Here is a 20,154-nt window from a genome sequence, read left to right as displayed (position 1 = left end):
GATGTTTTCCATAACTATCCTGCAGGTTTCAGCAAGTCATCGTCTACATTGACAATATTCAGGTGAACAGTGGAGCTTGAAGGAATGCTGGCCTTCCTGTAAGTGCAAGACTTAATATGTGAGATACCTGCACGGCATGCTTTCCTTATCAACTTCACTTAAGGAGTGAAAAACCCTTAGCTTCAGACCATAGGCAAATGAAAAAAAAAATCATCGCATTCGAAGTTTAGAGCTTTATTAACTTGTTTTCTGATGGGAATCTTTAACACTTTGAAATTTGTATGCAGTATGGACAAAGCAGAAAATGATCAGATGCATTTTGCATCACACATTTGGTCCTGGTTCACATAGTGTTGGTATTATTTGAGATGTCATTGATGAGGTAAAAAAAAAATATATATATTAATTGAAGAAACAAACTGCCTATGTGTCCATTTGAACTGAAACCATTTGCGTGAAAGTAAAGGGTAGCCAAGTGTCTGTATCATTCAGATCTTGTTAAAGGCAGCCACGTCCACAGACTGAACATGTTCCTCGAAGGCGGTGATTGCTTCCTCCAGCTGATCCGTGCCGACTTTCTCATCTTCCACCACACATCCTATTTGAAGCTTCTTGATTCCATAACCCACCGGGACCAGCTTGGACTGCCCCCACAACAGCCCGTCCATGCTGACGCTGCGGACACACTCCTCCATCTTGACCATGTCCGTCTCATCATCCCAGGGTTTGACGTCCAGAAGGATGGAGGACTTGGCAATGACTGCTGGTTTCTTGGACTTCTTGGCTGCGTACTCCGCAAGCCGCTGCTCTTTCATTTTCGCTGCCTCTGCGCCGTCCCCGTCATCGTCTGAGGCAAAGAGGTCCAGGTCTTCGTCGCTGTTGGTAGATGTGGGAGGGGTATCTGGCAGCACAAACTGCTTGTTGACGACAGGGAGGTCAGCTTTTTCCCCGTGGAAGGATTTGATGTGATTGTACCAGCGCAGGAGATGGCAGAAAGTCGGTGGCGGAGCAGAGGCGACGGCCTCAAAGACGGCCACGTCAGCTTGAGATGCAACAAAGCCTTCAATATAGCTTTTGTCAAGCAGGAAATCATTGAGGGCTTTGAGACCCTTGGGTGTGCTCAAGTCTCCAAACACAGTTTTGGAGGAGGTGGCACCTTGTGGGGCTTTGACTTCAGCGGGGAACTTGTGTTTGATTATTTCCTGCAGGGGAACCTCATGCGCGAGGTGCGTTTCAGCTGTGTGGCCACTAGAAAAACCACAAGCAACAAAAACAGCATGAGCTTAGAATAGAGACACATGCAACACGTGAAAAAGAGCACGCGGACAAGTTAGTTGACAAACACGCACACACACATGACAGAGTGAATCAAAGTGGAAGCAAACAGGCTCAATGATGATATATCAAACGAAACGGCTCAACACTCTGCTGCTGGTTCTTTTATTGTCGTCATTCACTGGCATACTTCCAAATCCAAGTCTGCTACTACAACTTGTAAATGTCATTGCCTTATGCTAGTTTGTAAGTAAGTGTAAGTACAGAAAAAGAGGAATTCACAGGAAAGGCTCGATGTCCATCTCCAGGGCGGAGCAGGGCATCGTCAGCTCAAAGTTGTTAATGACTTGTGGGTGGAGCACCCCAAGATGTCCAACACTTTTTCCATGGACAAAGATCTCTGCACAGCGCCCGGGGAAAAAAGTGGAATCTGAAAAAAAAGAGAAAGGGTAATCACTAGTACTGATGCAATTGATTCCGCGCTTGTGACTACAGTGAACCCTCGTTTATGGCGGGGGATAAAATGTGTTCCAGGCTCAGCCACCACAGCTAAAAAAAAACTGTAATGAGGACATCACACTTTTGCAAACCTTTTTTTTTTTCCCTTCTTCACAGTATTGTTTAATTTGCCCACTCAAACAACGATGATGGGCTATTTTCTCACAAAAGAAAGTACAACCATGCATCAATCACCTGAGCCATATCTGTACAGGTTTGCTGATTTAACTTTCCAAGAGGAAAGAGAGGAGTTACTTTTTCGGGCTACACGTTTATTGGTACTTCAATGCTAAATCAGAGAATGCCTAAGAGATGCACTATATCAGGGGTGCTCAATACGTCGATCGCGATCTACCAGTCGATCGCAGAGGTAGTATTGGTAGATCGCATGACATTTGTAATTGCTGCCATCTCCATTTTGAAATACGATGCCTTTATTTTGAAAATGTCATACCGGAAGTTGCGTTTTACGGAATCTCAGTACGCTTTACGCAGGGACCGAGAAGCACTTGTAGCGCCATTCATCATGCGTGTTGCTTACTTTTTCCTCGTCATTCCTCGTTTTGCCAAAGCTGGGTGGATATACAAAGTTAATATAACAAGTTTGTTGAAGCATCACATTTTTGACGGTAAGGATTATCTCTGGGAGAAGACTGCCGTTGGTTGAAAGCAGGTCAAAGTGGTCAGCACTATTTTGTATTGTCTATCGTGATTAGCTTTGACGCTAAGAAAAGCTACCTTTGTCATAAATATAATGTGTTGTATGTCTGAACTTTTAGTTCTAACGGTGTGTTGGCGTTTTACGGCGTTTTGCTGGGCAATAAATATCTGTAAAAGGAACTGGAGTCTCGCATCCAATCAATGGGCGGCATAACAAAAAAAAACAAAAAAATAGATGTTTATAGTTAATTATCTTGTGTTGTGCAACATTGGTTCATGCGGTTATGCTAGGTACATCAACATACATTGTAAATAAAGAATCCTCAATGTATTTGAAAATAAATATGTTTTGCATTTTTGTAGTAGGTAGGACCTACCCACTACAAATATGCAAAACATACTCTACCTGGAAGGTAAATCATTTTGACTTGGTCATTTTATAAGTAGCTCGCATGCTGAAAAAGTGTGAGCACCCCATGCACTACATGATCTCTTATTCAACTAGAAATGCATACGTAATTGTAGACAATAACCTTTACTTATTTATCCAGCTAAAGTAATTGAGAACAGATTCTCATTTGCAATGCCGACCAGGCTGAAGTGAGCCATAAGCTTTCGTTACATATACATGGTGATTCTTGGGACCGACAAATGACATTTCGAGATTACGTAAGGTATGTGTTATAAGAATACGTCGGCACAAGAAGTCACACTCAGTTACCACTGTGCTTTCTGTTGATTTTAATACTAATCAGCACTGTAACTATGACTTAGGACTTTACTACAGCATTACCGTGGTTGACATGTCATCGGCTAACCGCTACCCGTCTTATAGTAGAGCAAAACAGACACTGTGAATGACCTCTGCTCTCGTTCTCATTGTCATACAATATGAAATCTCCACAACAACCGCATCCCTCTTAAAATGTGTTTTTTGGTGTATAAGAATTACAATTAAGGAAGGTACATGTTGCATTTCCCCCGTTAAAATAAGTCATGAACAAGCTGTACTACATATGAAAAAGTACGGAAGCAAAATGCCAGTAGGTCAGCTGTGAGAATGGCCATTAAATTCATACGACTTCTATTTTCCCTAATTAGTCAATCATTTTCCAACATTCTCTTTCACTGCTCAAATCTCCACTAAACCATTTTAAATCCAAAGCTTGAGACCTAAGCGCGGGGGACTCGCTTGCAGACATTTGGTGATTAGAGCTGCATAGCTTTGGCGGGCTGGGTTGTACAGTAGATGTCTTTAGTTCAACATCACTGAGCAGCAAGCTATTTAAAAAAATGTCACACATCATTACTCTATAGCCAATACTTATAAGGCCATGTAACCGTAATTGGATTTCCTACCTTGTCAGTTTCACAAAGATTTCTTTTTATAAATCAAACGGGTACAATGAGTACAATATCAATTTGTGCTAATGCCATCTTCCATGAACAGTGAGACCAATGATTGGCTCAGCTCGTTTAAAAATAGTGGCCAGCAAATCAGACAGATTTGAGATGGATTTCACATGATACAGGAGTTGCTATGACAACAACACCCCCCCACACACAAGAGACATGGCATTCTACCAAGGTCCACTAATGGGTTCCCAGAACCTGCTTACAGTACATACGCAAAAAGATAAGAAAAGCTGTTCCCGTATCAAAGGGTTACACTCAAACTTTGAACGGAAAGCCAAGGCAGCAGGAGAAATAGCTCTGCAACATCTTCCTTGGCCTGTCAGTCATTGAAAATCTAACCAGGCCACTTTCCAACCCCTTTTCTACAGGCAGTGCTCACAGTTACAAGAGGACATTGTGATGGTTTAGAAAACTGGACTAAGAAAGACTCAAATAAGACTCGAGATAATCACTTGAAAATAAAATAGACATTTTAATAAGCGTACTCACTTTGCACAGGTGCATCTTAGCCAAGTCTTGGTTAAGTGCAGTTGAAGCAAATAATCGGCTAGATTTATATTGCAGGTCCTTATGTCCAATTTCAATGTAATGTCTACATCTAATTTTACATGTACAATTCATATGACACGTTTCGAATATGACTGCTCACACTGGCGGACCTCATTAACCAACCTGGATCAACAGAGGTTATACAGATACTAAAAATGTAAAGTTAATGTTTCAAGACCAGCAGCGCACTCTGCAAGTATTATCAGCAAATTTAGCACTCTGCGCATGTTTGTGGATATCACAAAGAGAATTTGCAGTTGAATTGACTTTGTTCGCCTGACTAAGGTGAAGGCAGTGTCGGTTTAGTTCCCACTCAAAGACGGTGTAAATGTGAGAGTGAACGGTTGTCAGTCCATAAGGTCTACGCCTGACTGGCGAGCACTGCAGAATTTGTCTCCTCTGGCACACAAGATTTATTGGGGGGAAATTAGCCACTGATCATCCTCCATCCTTGGCTATTGTTCCTAGTTAGAGTTATGCAGCGTTTGACATTTAAGCCTTTTTGGGCGATGGCCCTGTCAGAAGCGGTACTGGCCCCATATATTCACAATATAATACTTGTAAGATTTACCATCTTTATACTGTACATTTTGTGCATTCATAGCCATGACTGTTAATAACCTTGCTAAAATCAAGGCATTCCATTTCCATACAATATTAATGCTTCAAAGAATGACAAAAGTATTAAAGGAAGCCTTTATTAATTTTACATGTGACTTGATTGGTAGTAATTAACTAGTTTATCTTGGGAAATTCTCAAAAGCTGAAAACTACATCTCTCTATTGACATATTTCACTTTTATGGCAATATTTTCAACACACTCGTATGTCCATGATGGGTCCAACGAGATATAATGTGCAATTTATTGCTGGACAATAGAAACACATTGGACAACAATTCTATAATGCAAAGCAGAAATTTGCACGGGGGTTGACCAGAAACAGACAACAATAGCCCCTTTCAGACTGCAGCAACTAATTCGGGAAATTTGCTATCTACCCTGGTAGTTTCTGTAATTGTTTGTTCACACACAAAAAGGGTTCCTGTAGCCCTTGCTGATTATCTTATCACTTGAATCGGATGTGTTACGGCAGAGAGAGATGGAAAACATCATCTGACAATCATGCGATCGGAAACCGGGGGCGATCACGTGATTTTCTGGTGATCCGGTATCGGGTGAAAAAGATCGGTTTTATTATTTTCCGAACATTTAAGGTCACAAAACTACAAAATAATGCAAATGTGCAAATATCTTGCCAAATAGAACAGTAGTAGCTTTGTCTTATATTATACAACGTTATTTATTTTTCTTTTTTTTTTTTTGTGGCGATGTAATTACTGACACGTGGGCACACACAGTCTGGTCTGAGACAGAGCGGTGGGTTTTTCTTCATAGGGACAGGCAAGCCAAAAGATTAACTCATTAAATAAGTCTGCTTTGCCTGATAAAAAGAAGTCTCCTGCGAAACACCATCGTTCCCTACTGGTTGCATTTAACAAGGTCATAAATCGATAGTGTTGCTTATAGATGAGAGAAGTCAAGCACGTACCCAACATGCAACATGTGGGATCTTCATTTTAGCCGGCACAATTCTTTAAATAATGTTCTACATGTATTGTTACCATTAAATCAAATGTGCAACAGAAAAATCCATCGTTCTATGGTACTACTTATATGGGCCATTGAACCAAATTGGTGCCCTTTGCATCCATCCCCAGGCAATTACATGAAAATACATTTTTATAAAGCGTCCTGCACATTGACATGTAATGTGTTTAAAGTTCAACATTCAATTAGAGTAAACATCATGGCTAAAACCCACTAAGAGTTTAAGTACTGACATGACATGTAAAAAACTGACATGGTAAAACAAGTTCTGAGATGAACCAACTCGCATTGAGTTGTTCAACATGTGTCTCATCAAATTTTCTTAAAAACAAAAAGAGGAAAAAAATATTGAACTTTGAGATTATTTTGAGAGTACTGGTATTACAAAATTGGCACCGATTTGGTAGAATGGTCCATATAATATAAATATTTGTATATTTTCATATCAATTTGAGAATAATCAGATGTCCACTTTTTTTTCTTAATGCACTGCCAAGGGACTCTGATTGGGACTCAGTATCGGCAGATACTTAAAGCGGAAGTTAACCCAAACATATTTTTTTCAAGAATATGTTCTATGCAGGCCCAATAGTTGAAACATGGCATTTGATTAATATTGCGTTTGTGGAATATGAGAAATCCACCCGTTTTTAGCCATCTGGGGGGTGGCCATTTTTGTCACTTCAGTCAACTGAAAATGACATCATAGTTGCTCAGGGCTCAGGTAACTACCAATCATGGCACAGCTTAAAAAAACAGGTGAGCTGTGATTGGCTGTTACCTGAGCTCTGAGCATCTGTGATGTCATTTTCAGTCGACAGAAGTGACACAATGGCAGCCCCCTGAGATGGCTAAAAACGGGTGCCTTTTGCTGCTTAACTCATATTCCACAAACGCAATATTAATCAGAATGCCTTGTTTCAACGTGTGGGCCTGCATAGAACATATTTTGGAAAAAAATATGTTTGGGTTGACCAATGACTGACGCCAAAAAGGCGTGACCGGAACATCCCTAGTTGTTACGGTACATGCTTTTTTGATCATTCTTGATAGCACCTTCAGCTCCACTGATAGCACCCCTTCTGATTTTTTTTTTCCATCATGCATGCTGCTCTTTCTTGAATTCCAACTACCGTTACCTATGCTCACATTGATACCTAACCCCAATTGATTTGCTGTGCGGATATCCTGCAGTGTGCCCTTGGAGCACGCTTGTCAAGAGGAGCAGAGATAAATGACTGGGCCAGGTGTGAAAACAAGGACTGTGAAGGGGAGGGAATACACATGTGATTCAGACGCCCGCAGCAAACCAGGTCTGAAGTCTCCCAAAATCGTATCAGCCTCGTCAGGTGAAGATGAAACCTCAATCGGTTAACTTTCTGCTGTTCATCTACAACAAGGGTCTTCAATTCTGTTCCTCGAGGTCCACTGTCCTGCCTGTTTTCCCACCTGTCCCTGCTGCAACACACCTGTTTCAAATGATCAGGATCGTTACCCAGCTTCTGTAGACCTTGCCGATTATCTGGTCATTTGAATCAGATGTGTTGCAGCAGGGAGAGATAGAAAATAGGCAGGAAAGTGGACCCTGAGGAACAGGACTGAAGACCCTTTATCTACAAGAACATAGTTGCTTGGTTGAGTTCCCAGACAACGCTTCGTTCAAGTCGTATCATACCATCGTATACCATTTCACACTCAAATCAACACAATGCTACCCAAAAATACATTCAATCGCTAATTTAATATGCTTTAATGAAAAAAAAATCATGTCATTGATTAAAATAGTAAAAAAAAAAAGGAGCCAGCGGCAGCCAAGCATTTCAAAAGCCTGCTGTCATGCCAAGCTCCCACCGTGCAAAAAGCCAGATAAAATGTCTGTCCTCTATCATCGCAAACACCTTCTTATTAAAGGTCTTAAGCCATGAGTGTTGCAATAAATAAAACAATGAGAGAACAATCCTTGTCTATTCAACTGATATTAATATGAAACGGAGACTTGCCTCCGTGATTCACAAGGGACCTTCTGCAACAAAGTATCAAAATGATGGATTTTAAATAAAAAAGCCAACTTAAATGTAGCTAACCTTAATATTTTCACTTACTGTCTAAAAACCATACGGACATTAAATACAGGCAACACTTACACCACACAGCTTCCGCAGAATGTGTGAACTGAGGTAGTTTTGTCACACTTCTCAAACAAGAGCGGCATTGTATTTATTGTTAAGCGATTTTTACTGCTTTGAATTGGTTAATATTGTGGAACAATAACAGACTTAATGATGATAGACCATTTGTGAAATACTAATTAAAAAAAAAAAAAAATAAAAGAATTTGACCATAATTGGACATTCAAGATTTCCTCCGGACAGCAACGATATTCAATATGTACAACTCACACAATTCACTCCATCCACTTTAATAAGCCGAGTACTGTATCCTCATTCAGGTCGCAAGTGTGCTGGAGCCTATTGCAGCTGACTTTGGGAAAGGGGCGGGGTACACTCGCGACTCGTCGCCAGCCAATAACAGCGCATAAACAATCATTTACACTCACACCTATAGATAATTTAGAGCACTCAATTAACCTAGCATGCTTGTCTTTGAAATGTGGGAGGAAGACCAAGGTCTTTACCGTCTGCAGCCTGGATGTGGTAGCCCTCTCCCCGGGCGGGTTTCACCGCCAGCAGTTGCATGGTACGGTCCAGCAGACCATGGATCACTTCGAAGCCTGGACTCTTGTTGTAGTACACAGCACAAATACGTCGGCTGTTCCTCGCCCCGACATCTGGTTGGAGGGAGGATAGGCCGTTGATCCACAAATGCACAATCAACACTTCACAAGAAGAACCGAATACTTACAAATCATGAGTCATTATTAATACACACGCAACATTACAAAGAAATATAAAAAAATAAAAAATATATAGCGATGTGGATCTGAAATACACATGAAAATCACTCATGTATTTGTGTGAATAATTTTGCGACAAATCCCTGTACAAAGGGTTTAGCTTTGATCAAAATTCACATCGCCTCACTCACAAAATGATCAATTAGGCAACTGTTTCTCTGTAACATGTGCAGATTGTTCAGCATGACTATGTTAATCACTTCACACAGTCAGACGCCAACCTTTGGTGTGATCCTTCAGCACTACGTCAGATATCTCAAACAGCTTGAGGGGCAGTGGCATCTTCCTGTTGGCTGCAATTGTTTTCAACAGGCCTGGCAGCAGGGTGGTACGCGCCACCTGGTGGAGAAACAGAAAAGTGTCATTAAGAAAAGGGCTACAATCTTTTCAATAGTCAGAGAGCGCACTCTTGTGGAGGGGATTTGTATTCAATATCGATTACCTGGAACTCTGCAGTCTTGGGATTGGAGATGTGAACTGCTTTCGTCTCTGAAATTTTCTTATCAAGCTTGTCTGCTATATCTTCTTTGGAGCACTAAAGGAGAAGTTAGGAGATTGCGTTACTCTTCTTTTAAACGCGGGCAAACATGTTTCTGAATTGTTTTGTGTTTTACCAAAGCAAAGTTGAGGGCTTCCGTGAAACCGGCAGCTGCGAGGTCGTGCCTTAACAGCTCTGTCAGTTTATTCAGCGGAAACTATTACCAAAGAGAGAAGAACACAAATATCTGACTGTATTGCCATTAGTTGTGCCTATATTTGTTAACATAAAGCAGGGGTCACCAACCGTTTTGAAGCTGAGAGATACCGCTATTATATGTCATATATGGTTATATGGCTGCATTGGAGGTGGGGCAGGGGGATCAACTACAAAAAGTCTACCTGAAAATGAGGGGCAGTGCAAATAACCGAGTAATTGATGGAATTCAAAAAATATATTTTAATTTTAATTCCATTTTAAAAACTTGTCTTCAAGTTCAAACATGTTTATATATTGTATAACTTTTGACTCAACATGAGATTTGGCATCATTTTAGTGTTTTATAGTTTTACTGTTTTTGTTATTCAACTGTTTTTCTGTCTAATTTTTACTCCATGTACAGCACTTAGTATGAAGCGATGGTTGGTTTTAAATTGCACTATAAATTGACAATAATCAATAGGATATTCAGTCCTAAATAGATATTAGTGACAGCGGAAGTTATTATTGATGACAATTATTTATGTAAAGATTATGTTAATGCTTTCTCACAATTAAGAAACATAAATACCAACACAAGAGGTCCCCAAGACACAAACATTAAGAGAGGTTGTTCATAAGCTCAATTGTTCCAGAGTCGCTATAGTACATATTGAATTTAAATCTATTCTGGTAATTGCCATTTGAGGTCATTAAAAAAAATTAATAAATAAAAACAATACCAGAGCTGGGCATTTTACTAAAACTTCACAGTCCGTTTATCGTCTTCCGTCTATCCACCTTTTTGTCCAGCCGTAACAAAAAGAACTTGCCTATAGGCCGGTCCAATTATCATTTTAAACGGGCTTCCGTTTGCGTCTACAAAATTTGACCAACTTCTACCCCCCGACCCCGAACGATATTTGAAAGGAAAGACTCATCGTGGCAAAGAAGCCTCACCGCAGCCGGACTAAATGCATTTCCTTTTAGAACCCAGACGCCTTGGCCATGGCCAACGTAAACTCGGCCATTGAAGCCTTACCGTGAAAATAGACGGTAGACGATGACAGACGGGAAAAAAAAAGAAATTCCGACTATGCTTAATCTTTGAATTTTTTTTAAGTTTCGCCGTCTATTGTTTATCGCCTATAAAATGGCGGACAGACGGACCGGTCCATCACATAGGGGGAATGCTCAGCTCTGCAAAATATACTCAATCCCACACACACCCTTCAACTATTAGTTCCATGGGGGAATGAAGTCAACAAGCACCACAGTAGTACATAATATTAGAGCAGTCCTTTTCAAATAGTAGGGTGCGTGTGACCCCAGGGAACATGCTTTCTTTTGCTTTATGAGAATAAACTTTAATTGCAGATCCACTCGTGTAGGTGGCAGTGGTGCACTCCTTGTCAGAATGTGCATAGGGACTAAAAAAATCCATCCATCCATTATCCAATCTGCTTATCCTCACAAGGGTCGAGGGCGTGCTGGAGCCTATCCGAGCTGTCTTCGGGCAGTAGGCGGTGTACACCCTGAACTGGTTGCCAGCCAACCGCAGAATGTTAAGAAAATTATTCTGGATGTTGTAAATTGATCTACATTTCTTTCTTTTGTTTTCTTTAATGCATTTCATTCCTTTAAAGTTAATAAGGGCACAATGTTATGCAGAGGTGTGCTTGTACCACTTTTATCATCATGGCGGACGCAAAGCATTTTCTTCCTCCTAGGTTGGGTGCAACAGAAAATAACTGAGAAGCAATGCATTCCAGCGAATCTGATGAGCATACGTAGACAGAGGAGGAAGGAGAATTTAATGCTGGCGATCGGCAGGTGGCATCGGGGAGATTGTTGTCGGAGATTTCTTATCTTCGGTGGATTCCTCTCAGAGTGCAAATTCAGGTGAGACTGCTGAGGCGGAAGGCATTGTTGGGGAATCAGGTGCTGCCAAAGGCATTGCAGAGGCTTCGGCGGCCAAGTGGTCTTCCTACTTATTTGTGGTGTTGAAAGGAGGCTGGCAAACTGACTGAGTGTTTTTTTCTCATCGTATATAAGTGACTGATGAAGCGGTCCTGCTCACCGCTGATTGGGGCAGAATGGGGAACTACAGTTCTGTACAGTATGATGTGGTGTGCGGTTAAGACATGTATTGCAAATGCAATACAGCATTATACAAACATTTATAACATTTACAATATGGACATCAGTCAGCGTTCGTTCGTATATACGAATGTTTTTAACTCTTTACTGTATACGATGCTATTTCTATAAAGCTCTTCCATTGTTTACATTTTCAAGTGACCATTCATAGAAAATTCCTAGAAAATCACAATGCCCCATCACTGGTGAGCTATATTTGCAACAGACCCTATGGCTACTCGTGGTTGTTGGGGGCTGGTGCCCGCCGGCACCATATTGGTGATCCTTGTCGTACACATATGGCGAACTTGCGTACCTGGTTGGCAACGGTGTAGGTCTGTGGCGTGGTGCGGGTGATGTTGTTGAAGCCAAAAGCCATGGCTGCATCCTCCATGATATCACAGGCATGGATGACATCTGAGCGGGTGGGTGGGATCTCAACCTCGATCTCGTCACCAACACCAGTCGCCTGAGAGCGCAGGCACATCCGAGTTAGCAGCTGGGCGATCTTCTCCGTCGACTCGCTTTGAAGACATAGCAAAATACATCCACATGTCAACTGCCGGAGGATCTGAGGAGCAGGTTCTGCTTTTCCAAGTAAAAATGCTGAAACGTTGCATTAGGAAATTGACTGCAAAAACAAGCCCGAAAAACAACAACTGATTGTTGTGAGGGTGTCTGAACATCTTACTTAATGCCAACTTTGTGATTGACAAACTTGCAGGACAGCTTCTCCTTCCTGTAAGCCAGCTCCTAAAACATACAGCAGACAATGAGAGCTGGGAATTTAGAGGGGAATTGTGAGTAATGTGTGCATGGAGGATAACTATAATGAGTACAGTACTGGATATTTGCAGGTCGCGCCATCAGCATTCACCACTTCAACCTCTTCTACACTGAAAGAGCACATGGGATAAATAATAGAAAAAAATCTGAATTAATACAAAAACTCGAACCAGATCTGCTATTAAATGTGAATTGCACTAACCAGTAAAATTTGGTCGGATTGGTAGTCTCGCACAAAAGGGCCCTTCCGTCAATAGCAGGTAATTGACATACGCAAACGTGTAAGTGTGATTTTAGTGAACAGAGTCTGTTTCATTTCCATTTGTGAATTTATGTAAAATATTGTATTTATTGTTCTACATTTCAATGGCAATGTTCAATATTGTTGAGAACACAGTTATGTGCTCTTAAAAAGCATATACAGGAACTCCTACGACGTTTCGACTTGACGACGCCCGTTCCTCCTCTGCCATGTCACCAGCACCATAGTGACCATGTTTACATGCAGTCAATATTTGGGTTAAGGTCAAAATTCTGACTTCTGAAACATTCTGAATATCCCATTTAAATGAATGCGCGGACAGAGTTGCTCCGGCATTTGAATAACGGAACTCGTTTATAAATCGAGGACTACCTATCCTCGATTTAACATACATCATAATATCAGCAGCATACAAAAAACAACAGCAATGATATCGTTTATAATGATAGTTTCTGTGTAAATATAGCATTCTAGAAAATATGCTAACGTGACAGGTGAGCGACCTACGCCCAATAGATAGTGGAAATAGCTGCGGATGATAAGATGGTAAGAATGATTGACAACTTCCAAAATGTTAAGCAATCTGACACAGAGCAGGGATGTCCGCTTCAGGACATCAATGCAAACGGGGAGATTTACAAGTACATTAGATAGACTACTGAATAAGGTGTAGCTGACAGCTGATGCGGAGCAGCTGCTGTGACATCGCTGAATAGGCTGTAGAGGTTAAATTCATTCATTTGCATTTTCAGTTGCATTCATCACATTCTACCACTAAATATGACGTTTACATTTTGTGAGTTGATGAACTTGTAACTTACGTGAAAGGCTGTGAACAATACTCGCTGAACATGGTCACCATCATGTCCAACACAATCTTCGCCTGGAGAAGAAGCAAATGTTCATTGTTGTAAGGATGCTGCACGAACAACAACATTTCTCTGGAGACTCAGTTATACCTTTGTCAGGTCTGTAGCTGTGCACTCAACAAAGACATTCTTTGTCTTCAGGGTAATTTTTGAGTGATCTCCTGCAAAAACCAGTAGAACGTTATAAATGAAAGCTGAACAAATACTGTAAATTAATTTCAAGGTTGTCCAATTAAAAGCCCGCCTACTGCACACCCAATAAAAACAAAAATAGTTGTTTTAGAGCATCGTATTTTATGAAAACGGACAAAAGTTATTAGTAATAAATCTATAGGCCTGCGATGAGCAGATATTTTAAGTCAGCTAATACTGATGTGTAGCAAGGGCAAACAATGGTTACACAAAGCAGAAATCGAGTAGGATTGAGTAGTAAAATCCACTCGTTTTTGTTCATCTCAGGGAGCGGCCATTTTGTCATTTGCTGTCAACTGAAAATGACATCACAGCTGCTCAGGTAAGATGCAATTACGGTACGGCTCAGCTTCAGAAAACAGTTGAGCAGTGACTGGTTGTTACGTGAGCAACTGTGATATCATTTTCAATCGACAGCAAGTGACAAAATGGCCACCCCGTGAAATTGCTAAACGCGGGTGGATTTTGATGGTTAACGCATGTTCTACAAAAGCATTATTAATCTGAATGCCATGTTTAGACTAGTGGAGGCACATAGAACATATTAATGTTAAAAAAATGTTTGGGTTGACTTCCTTTGTAAGTAAATAGAACGTGGGATGAACTGCACAAGTAAATAAGTTAAACAGTAATACAAAGAACGGAGAAATGTATTATTGTTTATCTTCGGGCCTTGTGCAGTTATTTTTCCAAGTACACTAAGACCTGCCAACACGCCATGCGATAAATTCAAACCCATCTTGGACTGAACCATAACAAAAAAAAAACCGTGCATGTTTTGTTTCCCGAATGCTGTTACTGAGAAAGGTTCCGAGACGCCACTGTGTAACTAGCTGCATTCGGCATTGTTGGAGGGGGAAAAAAAAAGCATCTACCAGTGTTAAAGGTAAACATACGTTTTTAAAAAATTCATCTGTGACCTTTTTTTGCAAATATCCCCGCTGATAACGTGGAGGAGACCCAAGGCTTTTTCCATCAGAAACGGCCAACATATGTAAAAATGTGTTTTCATGGCTAAATTTAACTGCTGCGGCTAATCAGATGCGTTTTGTAGTCCGGAAACTACGGAACTTTGAAATCAGCACAATTCATAGTTTAATGCTGAATTTAACCACATGCTTTGAGCTATTTAGCACATTGGGTCTTTGCTCATCTCAAATACAGTCACTGGCGAAGGTGTGGTGTGGTTTTCAGTAGAACTTTGTGTTACAAGGTATTATCATGTAGATGCTGAACAGGACATGCAAGACAATCCTGAGAATCTAGTTATGCAAAAAAAAAAAAAGTCCAAATCACGGCGACAGAGTTGCATTATTTTCATGGGACAGTTTTTTTTTTTTTTTTTTTTTTTTTTTTTAAATCAAAGATCAAAACAGCCTACTGTATTTTAAAAGGTGACATTTTTCATGCTTGCAATTTTAGGAAAATTAAAGTAGTAGCATACAGTAAATACTCACCATTGATGATGGGAGGCATTGACAAGACAATACCATTGCTGTCATAAATAATGGGGTACACTGGCTTGTCTTCAATAATATGAAGGTAATGTCTCAGATGGCTGTCAGTCTAAGTGAAGAAATGACAAAAAAGGTCAACAAAGCAAGAAAAAAAAAGAAAAAAACCTGTTTAAGCAGCAAATTAACCTTGTAGAGGCTGATGAGTTGGGTGGCAGTGTATTCTTTGGTCTGGTTGAGGGGCTTGAAGCTGATCTCTCCAGGTGGTTTAGCTGTGTATGTGAAAGGACCTGAGATGGTGTTGAGGTCATGAGTCCCTATTGCCACAAGGCTCCTCTTTCTGCACAAGGATTGTTATGAAGGTTTACTTGTGGCATGATATATTATAGGATAGCATGAACATGCAAAGGAAGACATTCAAAACATCATTCTAGTTCTGCAATGCCTTTTTTAATGGTGTGATGTCATGATATAAAAATTCTGACTTTGAAACACCGTAAGATACTGTATCGTGTACTGGTACTGAAACAATACAATGGAGAGACCCCAAAACATTGCAGTGGAATCAAAGATGACTAAACATTCAAATTCAAAAATTGCTTCACAGAAGAAAGATGGTTGTCACAAAACATAAATGAGTGAAAAGCAATGCATGTTTCTCTTTTTTCCTCCGACTAATTGTTTGGAAAATTCATCGAGAAAGTGGGCTGTCATTCCTCTCAGCGTGGATGAGCTCCCCTTGAGTACCCTTTCCTCACATGGTTTCTCTGTGCCTTGTCATGTCTTTTTAACAACGTTTATCACATGTTGCGTGCATGTATGTGTGTTTGTGTGTGTGTGTGCGTGCGTGCGTGTGTGGGTGTGTGTGTGTGTGTGTGTGTGCTGATGTGCTTGTGGATATACAATATGTCTTTGTGTTTGTTTGGGAGGGAGGGAGCGGGTCTTCTTTTTATGTTGTATTTTGGATGTTTTTATTGCACAGCACTTTGAGCTGCATTTTCATGTATGAAAAGTGCTATATAAATAAAATGTGATTGATTGAAAATGTGCCAAGCCGAGCACAGAAGTGCATTCAGTTATTTGTGTAATTATGCTATGCGGACGACGATATATATTTGATTTCTCCCATAGTTACAGTTACACCGTTAATTAACGGGATACTTTATTTATTTTGCAATTGTCAGCAGCTAAAAGTTAATATTTTTCGAGAATGAATTTGTTAACTTTTTCATGAAAAATAATGAAGTTATCATATCAACAGTCTAACAATTCACAAATTGGGTCAATTTCGACTCCCTATTCGGAATCGGTATCACAAAACAGACAGCAACAAGCAGACCAGTGCAAAAGGGGCTACAACGGATGTCGTCACAAATTAGTAACTTAAATTAATTTACAAAAAAGTGCTGTACAGTATTACGGCCGACCTCACCTGCAGATGTTCTGATGGAGTTTCTCCTGCAGCTCGATGAAGCTATCATAGCGCTCCTGTGTGAATGTGATATCCCTTAAAACTGCTGCCACAGCATAGGGGCGCACTGCTGCTGTCTGCACATGACAACAACATCCAACTTGAAACACCGTGACATAATATTTTGAATCACTGTTTGAATAAAAATTCTGACTATAGCAATCCCACCTCCTTGGTGATAACAAGCTTCTGAGGCTCCCCACTCATAGGGCTAATGCGTCTGTAACGAGGTGCCTCCATCCTGGACAAAAAAAAAATTGTTATGTCTTGTGCACACTGACAACTAACATTTGGCTGAGTATCAGAAAATACAACAATATGTTCACCAATGTGATCATTCTTACTTATTCTTGAAGACCTGCAGCCCACGAACCAAACCTTCCAAACATAGAAGGTCATAGCGGTTTGCTGGTACATCAATCTTGTAAAGGACAACATCAGATGCTCCTGCTGCCTTTACATCACCTTGCTCACGGCTAATAATCTCCTTTTCTGAGGTCTGAATTAGAATTAGTAACACACACTTTAGAAACATATCAGAGTTCAATTCCAAAAGCTCCACAAACCTTTGCTATGCACTTTTTCAAACTGCAATTGTGGTAAAATACATTTGCATCAAACAAACGATTTTGGATGACTCCGGGAACATTGTATATGCTCAACGCTCATTCATGATTTTTTTCCCCCCATCTAACAACTAGCTATTCAGTTACTAACCATTTGTCAAGGATTTCAAACAAGTGATTTAAATTAAACTATATATTACTATCAAGTTCAGAATGCGAAGTCAAGTAGTTTCTTTAATTTGTGGATATCAGAGCCATTAAATTCATATTTGTTCCCACGCTAAGAAATTGTACTCAGTCAACTCAACTCACATAATCGCAAACTTAGTAGGTAAAATCCACTACTTACAATTTCATCCAGCTCCAGTCCAAATTCAAAACACAGTTCGTCAAACTCGTCATCAGCTGAACGAAGATAAAACCAGGCATTAATTTTAAGACAATGATAATGTAAAACGTCCTATTTTTTTTTTCTCCTCCGAGTGAACGTCCACATTAGAAAAATGCTCATTACTGCATAGTGAACTTTTTTTTCTACCATAGTATAGTATAACGTGCACCGCAATATGATGCTGGAATGCTCAGTTAAAAAGCTAATTTCAACACTTCTATGGATTTATTTATTTATGGATATCCAAAACATATTTTGGAAAGAAATCATTACAGAAGAGCGTCTTCAACTTGTCTTTAACCTTAAATTTGCCTAATGACGTGCTAAGGATGACGCAATGACGTTGACATTCACCGGAGAAGAGACAACAAAGTACTCAAACAACTTTGCTGTTTCACCCAAATGAGGACACATTGGTTTAAAAGGTATGTTTCATGTAAACTATTCTTATATTGTAAATTACTTCATGCGAGACAAGTTAACCCAATTCATTTAGCGAGCTGCTATCAGCTGCACTTCAGAATACTGGAGGTAAAGTTTCGGGTAGCAGAAAACATGTAAAACACGTATTGTTGTTCTTCATTGAATTAAGACATGAGCGTTACTACTTACTATAGGTTCTTCCCAACGCTTTAAAGAGAAGATCTTTTTTTACACCGACAGTCGGCATGTTTTCTGGTTAGCTACCTATTCCTAGCCACGATGAAAAGGACCCAACCAGAAGGCTTTAGCTGTCTGTTTAGGTGCCTGATTGCACACACGGACAATTAAAAAAAACAAAACCAGTATTTCCAGTTCAACAAGAGTTAAACGTACAAACTAGACGAAAAAAAAGCAACAACCATTTATATGTTTTGATGGTTGTCAAGCTTATCAGGTTAAGCAATTTAATATGAAATTAAATTCAACAAAATATATCTGTGGATGTCACCATATATCCAGAAGGACGGGGTCGCGAATGGACAAAAAGGGGAAATTGTGTGGTAAATGTCAATTGAAACTCACGTGCGTACAGACTGAGGCGGCACAGTAAAGCCTTCATTTCATTGCAAAAACTAAAACCGGGCCGCCATATGACGCATGAAGTAAAATAATTTCACAATGCAATGCAGGCTGAGATAAAGCCTCCTGGCTCGTGTGACCGTAGGTAACCCGTGCATGCATTCCTCCAGCCCTCCTTGCGCTCATCCAGCCCGGCCCTCAGTCAGCACGCGCCACTTCTCCAAGTCCAATCATAGCACGACGAAAGTCGCTCTCCCTCCCCTCCGTGCGTACCCGTTCAGCAACACGACGTGAAATAATTTCATGTGTGGTGCTGCTTGACGGGAAAAGCCAGAACTGGAGACTGCGTTAACTGCCACACTCAAAGGTGAGATTTGTTTTGCCGGTGTGTGTTGCTTATCTACTGTACCTGCAGATGTGCGTTCTGCTGCAGGTGGATAAAATTCCTGTGAATACGTTAATTAATGTTTTATCCAGACTGCTGATTATTTGCTCAGTCTGATTTTATTGACTCGGTTTTTGGGCTAGAGTATGTCCACCTTGGCTAGAGTATGATTTCAAGCAAAGATGATTTAAAACAAAAAAAATCTCACTATTGCTCAAATTGAGATGTTTTGATCTAAAAAGAGAAACCGGTACCCAGCTTTTGCCTGGTGTGAACTGTTTTTATTTTTCAGTAGAGCTACTTCCTGGGTAGTGGGTATGCGAAGAGCATCAGGTTGGGCACTCAGTCCTGTACACATACTCCTTAAGAGTTCTGGCACATTTCTACAATTATCCAATGTAGTAGAGAGGTATTGTGACTTTCGACTTCAAATCGTGATGCAGAGGTCCCCTTTGGCATGTCATTAAGGGTCGTAGAAATCCATTTACCCAAAGACATAACTGAGATCACACATTGTACCTAAAATATGCACCTAAAATATGCCTATTAAAAAAAAATATACAGTAATCACAACTTTGGTATCAAATTGTACCTTTTTGGGGGTCAAGGAATCTGATCAAATGGGTTTCAACTTAAAGTTTCTTTCCATGACAAGTGGAGCAAAATATGCAATTGTTAATTTAAAAAATGCATCCCAAAAGCAAAGTCCGATTACAAGTATCCATCCATCCATCCATCCATCCATCTTCTGCTTATCTGGGGTTCGGGCCGCGGGGGCTGCAGCGTTTGCAGGGAAGACTTCCCTCTTTCAGCAACTTCTTCCAGCTGTTCTGAAAAAAAAAACTCCTGAGTTGTTTCCAGACTAACCGGGAACATTAGCCGTTTATCAATTCACATTCTTGTCCGTTCTGACGTTCGTAATCTTGTGAAACTTCATCAGTCGCAGCCCAAGTCTTGTTCCGAAAGTACGCATAAACCAAGAAAAGACGGAATAAACCAAAGGATGCATCGGTTGGTGACTTGTGAAGACTCAGCTGGG

General features: G+C 40.4%; 2 protein-coding genes across 5 annotated transcripts in view; one reads left to right on the top strand and one right to left on the bottom strand.

Annotated features, from left to right (window-relative positions):
• Positions 1-218: 218 nt before the first annotated feature.
• On the bottom strand, positions 219-18,981 carry farsb (phenylalanyl-tRNA synthetase subunit beta). Of its 3 annotated transcripts, none has more exons than XM_086035486.1 (18): positions 18,734-18,981; positions 17,687-17,742; positions 17,116-17,270; positions 16,940-17,012; positions 16,733-16,848; positions 15,490-15,640; positions 15,304-15,412; positions 13,745-13,815; positions 13,607-13,668; positions 12,582-12,633; positions 12,429-12,490; positions 12,054-12,261; positions 9,537-9,617; positions 9,365-9,457; positions 9,144-9,261; positions 8,644-8,796; positions 1,558-1,705; positions 219-1,248 (listed from the first exon to the last, which is right to left on the bottom strand). In XM_086035486.1, exons 1-18 carry the CDS (start codon positions 18,768-18,770, stop codon positions 489-491), a joined length of 2,505 nt encoding a protein of 834 aa, XP_085891612.1. In that variant the 5' UTR covers positions 18,771-18,981; the 3' UTR covers positions 219-488. The 3 variants fall into 3 exon arrangements, with proteins under 3 accessions (XP_085891612.1, XP_085891611.1, XP_085891614.1); XM_086035485.1 differs by lacking the exon at positions 18,734-18,981 and adding an exon at positions 18,341-18,475; XM_086035488.1 differs by lacking the exon at positions 18,734-18,981 and adding an exon at positions 18,341-18,475 and having other exon boundaries at positions 1,100-1,248; positions 1,540-1,705.
• The window catches only part of acsl3a (acyl-CoA synthetase long chain family member 3a), a 21,908-nt gene continuing 19,889 nt past the window's right edge, over positions 18,136-20,154 (top strand). Inside the window, exon 1 of one of the 2 annotated variants that reach the window (XM_086035491.1) lies at positions 18,136-18,153. The gene's annotated coding sequence lies outside the window, so the exon portion shown is untranslated. Of the gene's footprint in view, positions 18,154-18,901; positions 19,098-20,154 lie in introns of those variants that run through there. The other variant, XM_086035490.1, reaches the window with a different exon arrangement.

Source organism: Filicampus tigris, chromosome 7 (genome assembly GCF_054856515.1).
Source record: "Filicampus tigris isolate MCC_2025a chromosome 7, RoL_Ftig_1.0, whole genome shotgun sequence".
Lineage (NCBI taxonomy): Eukaryota > Metazoa > Chordata > Actinopteri > Syngnathiformes > Syngnathidae > Filicampus > Filicampus tigris.
Note: the sequence above shows the minus strand (reverse complement) of the source record. Positions and strands in the feature narration are given on the sequence as shown.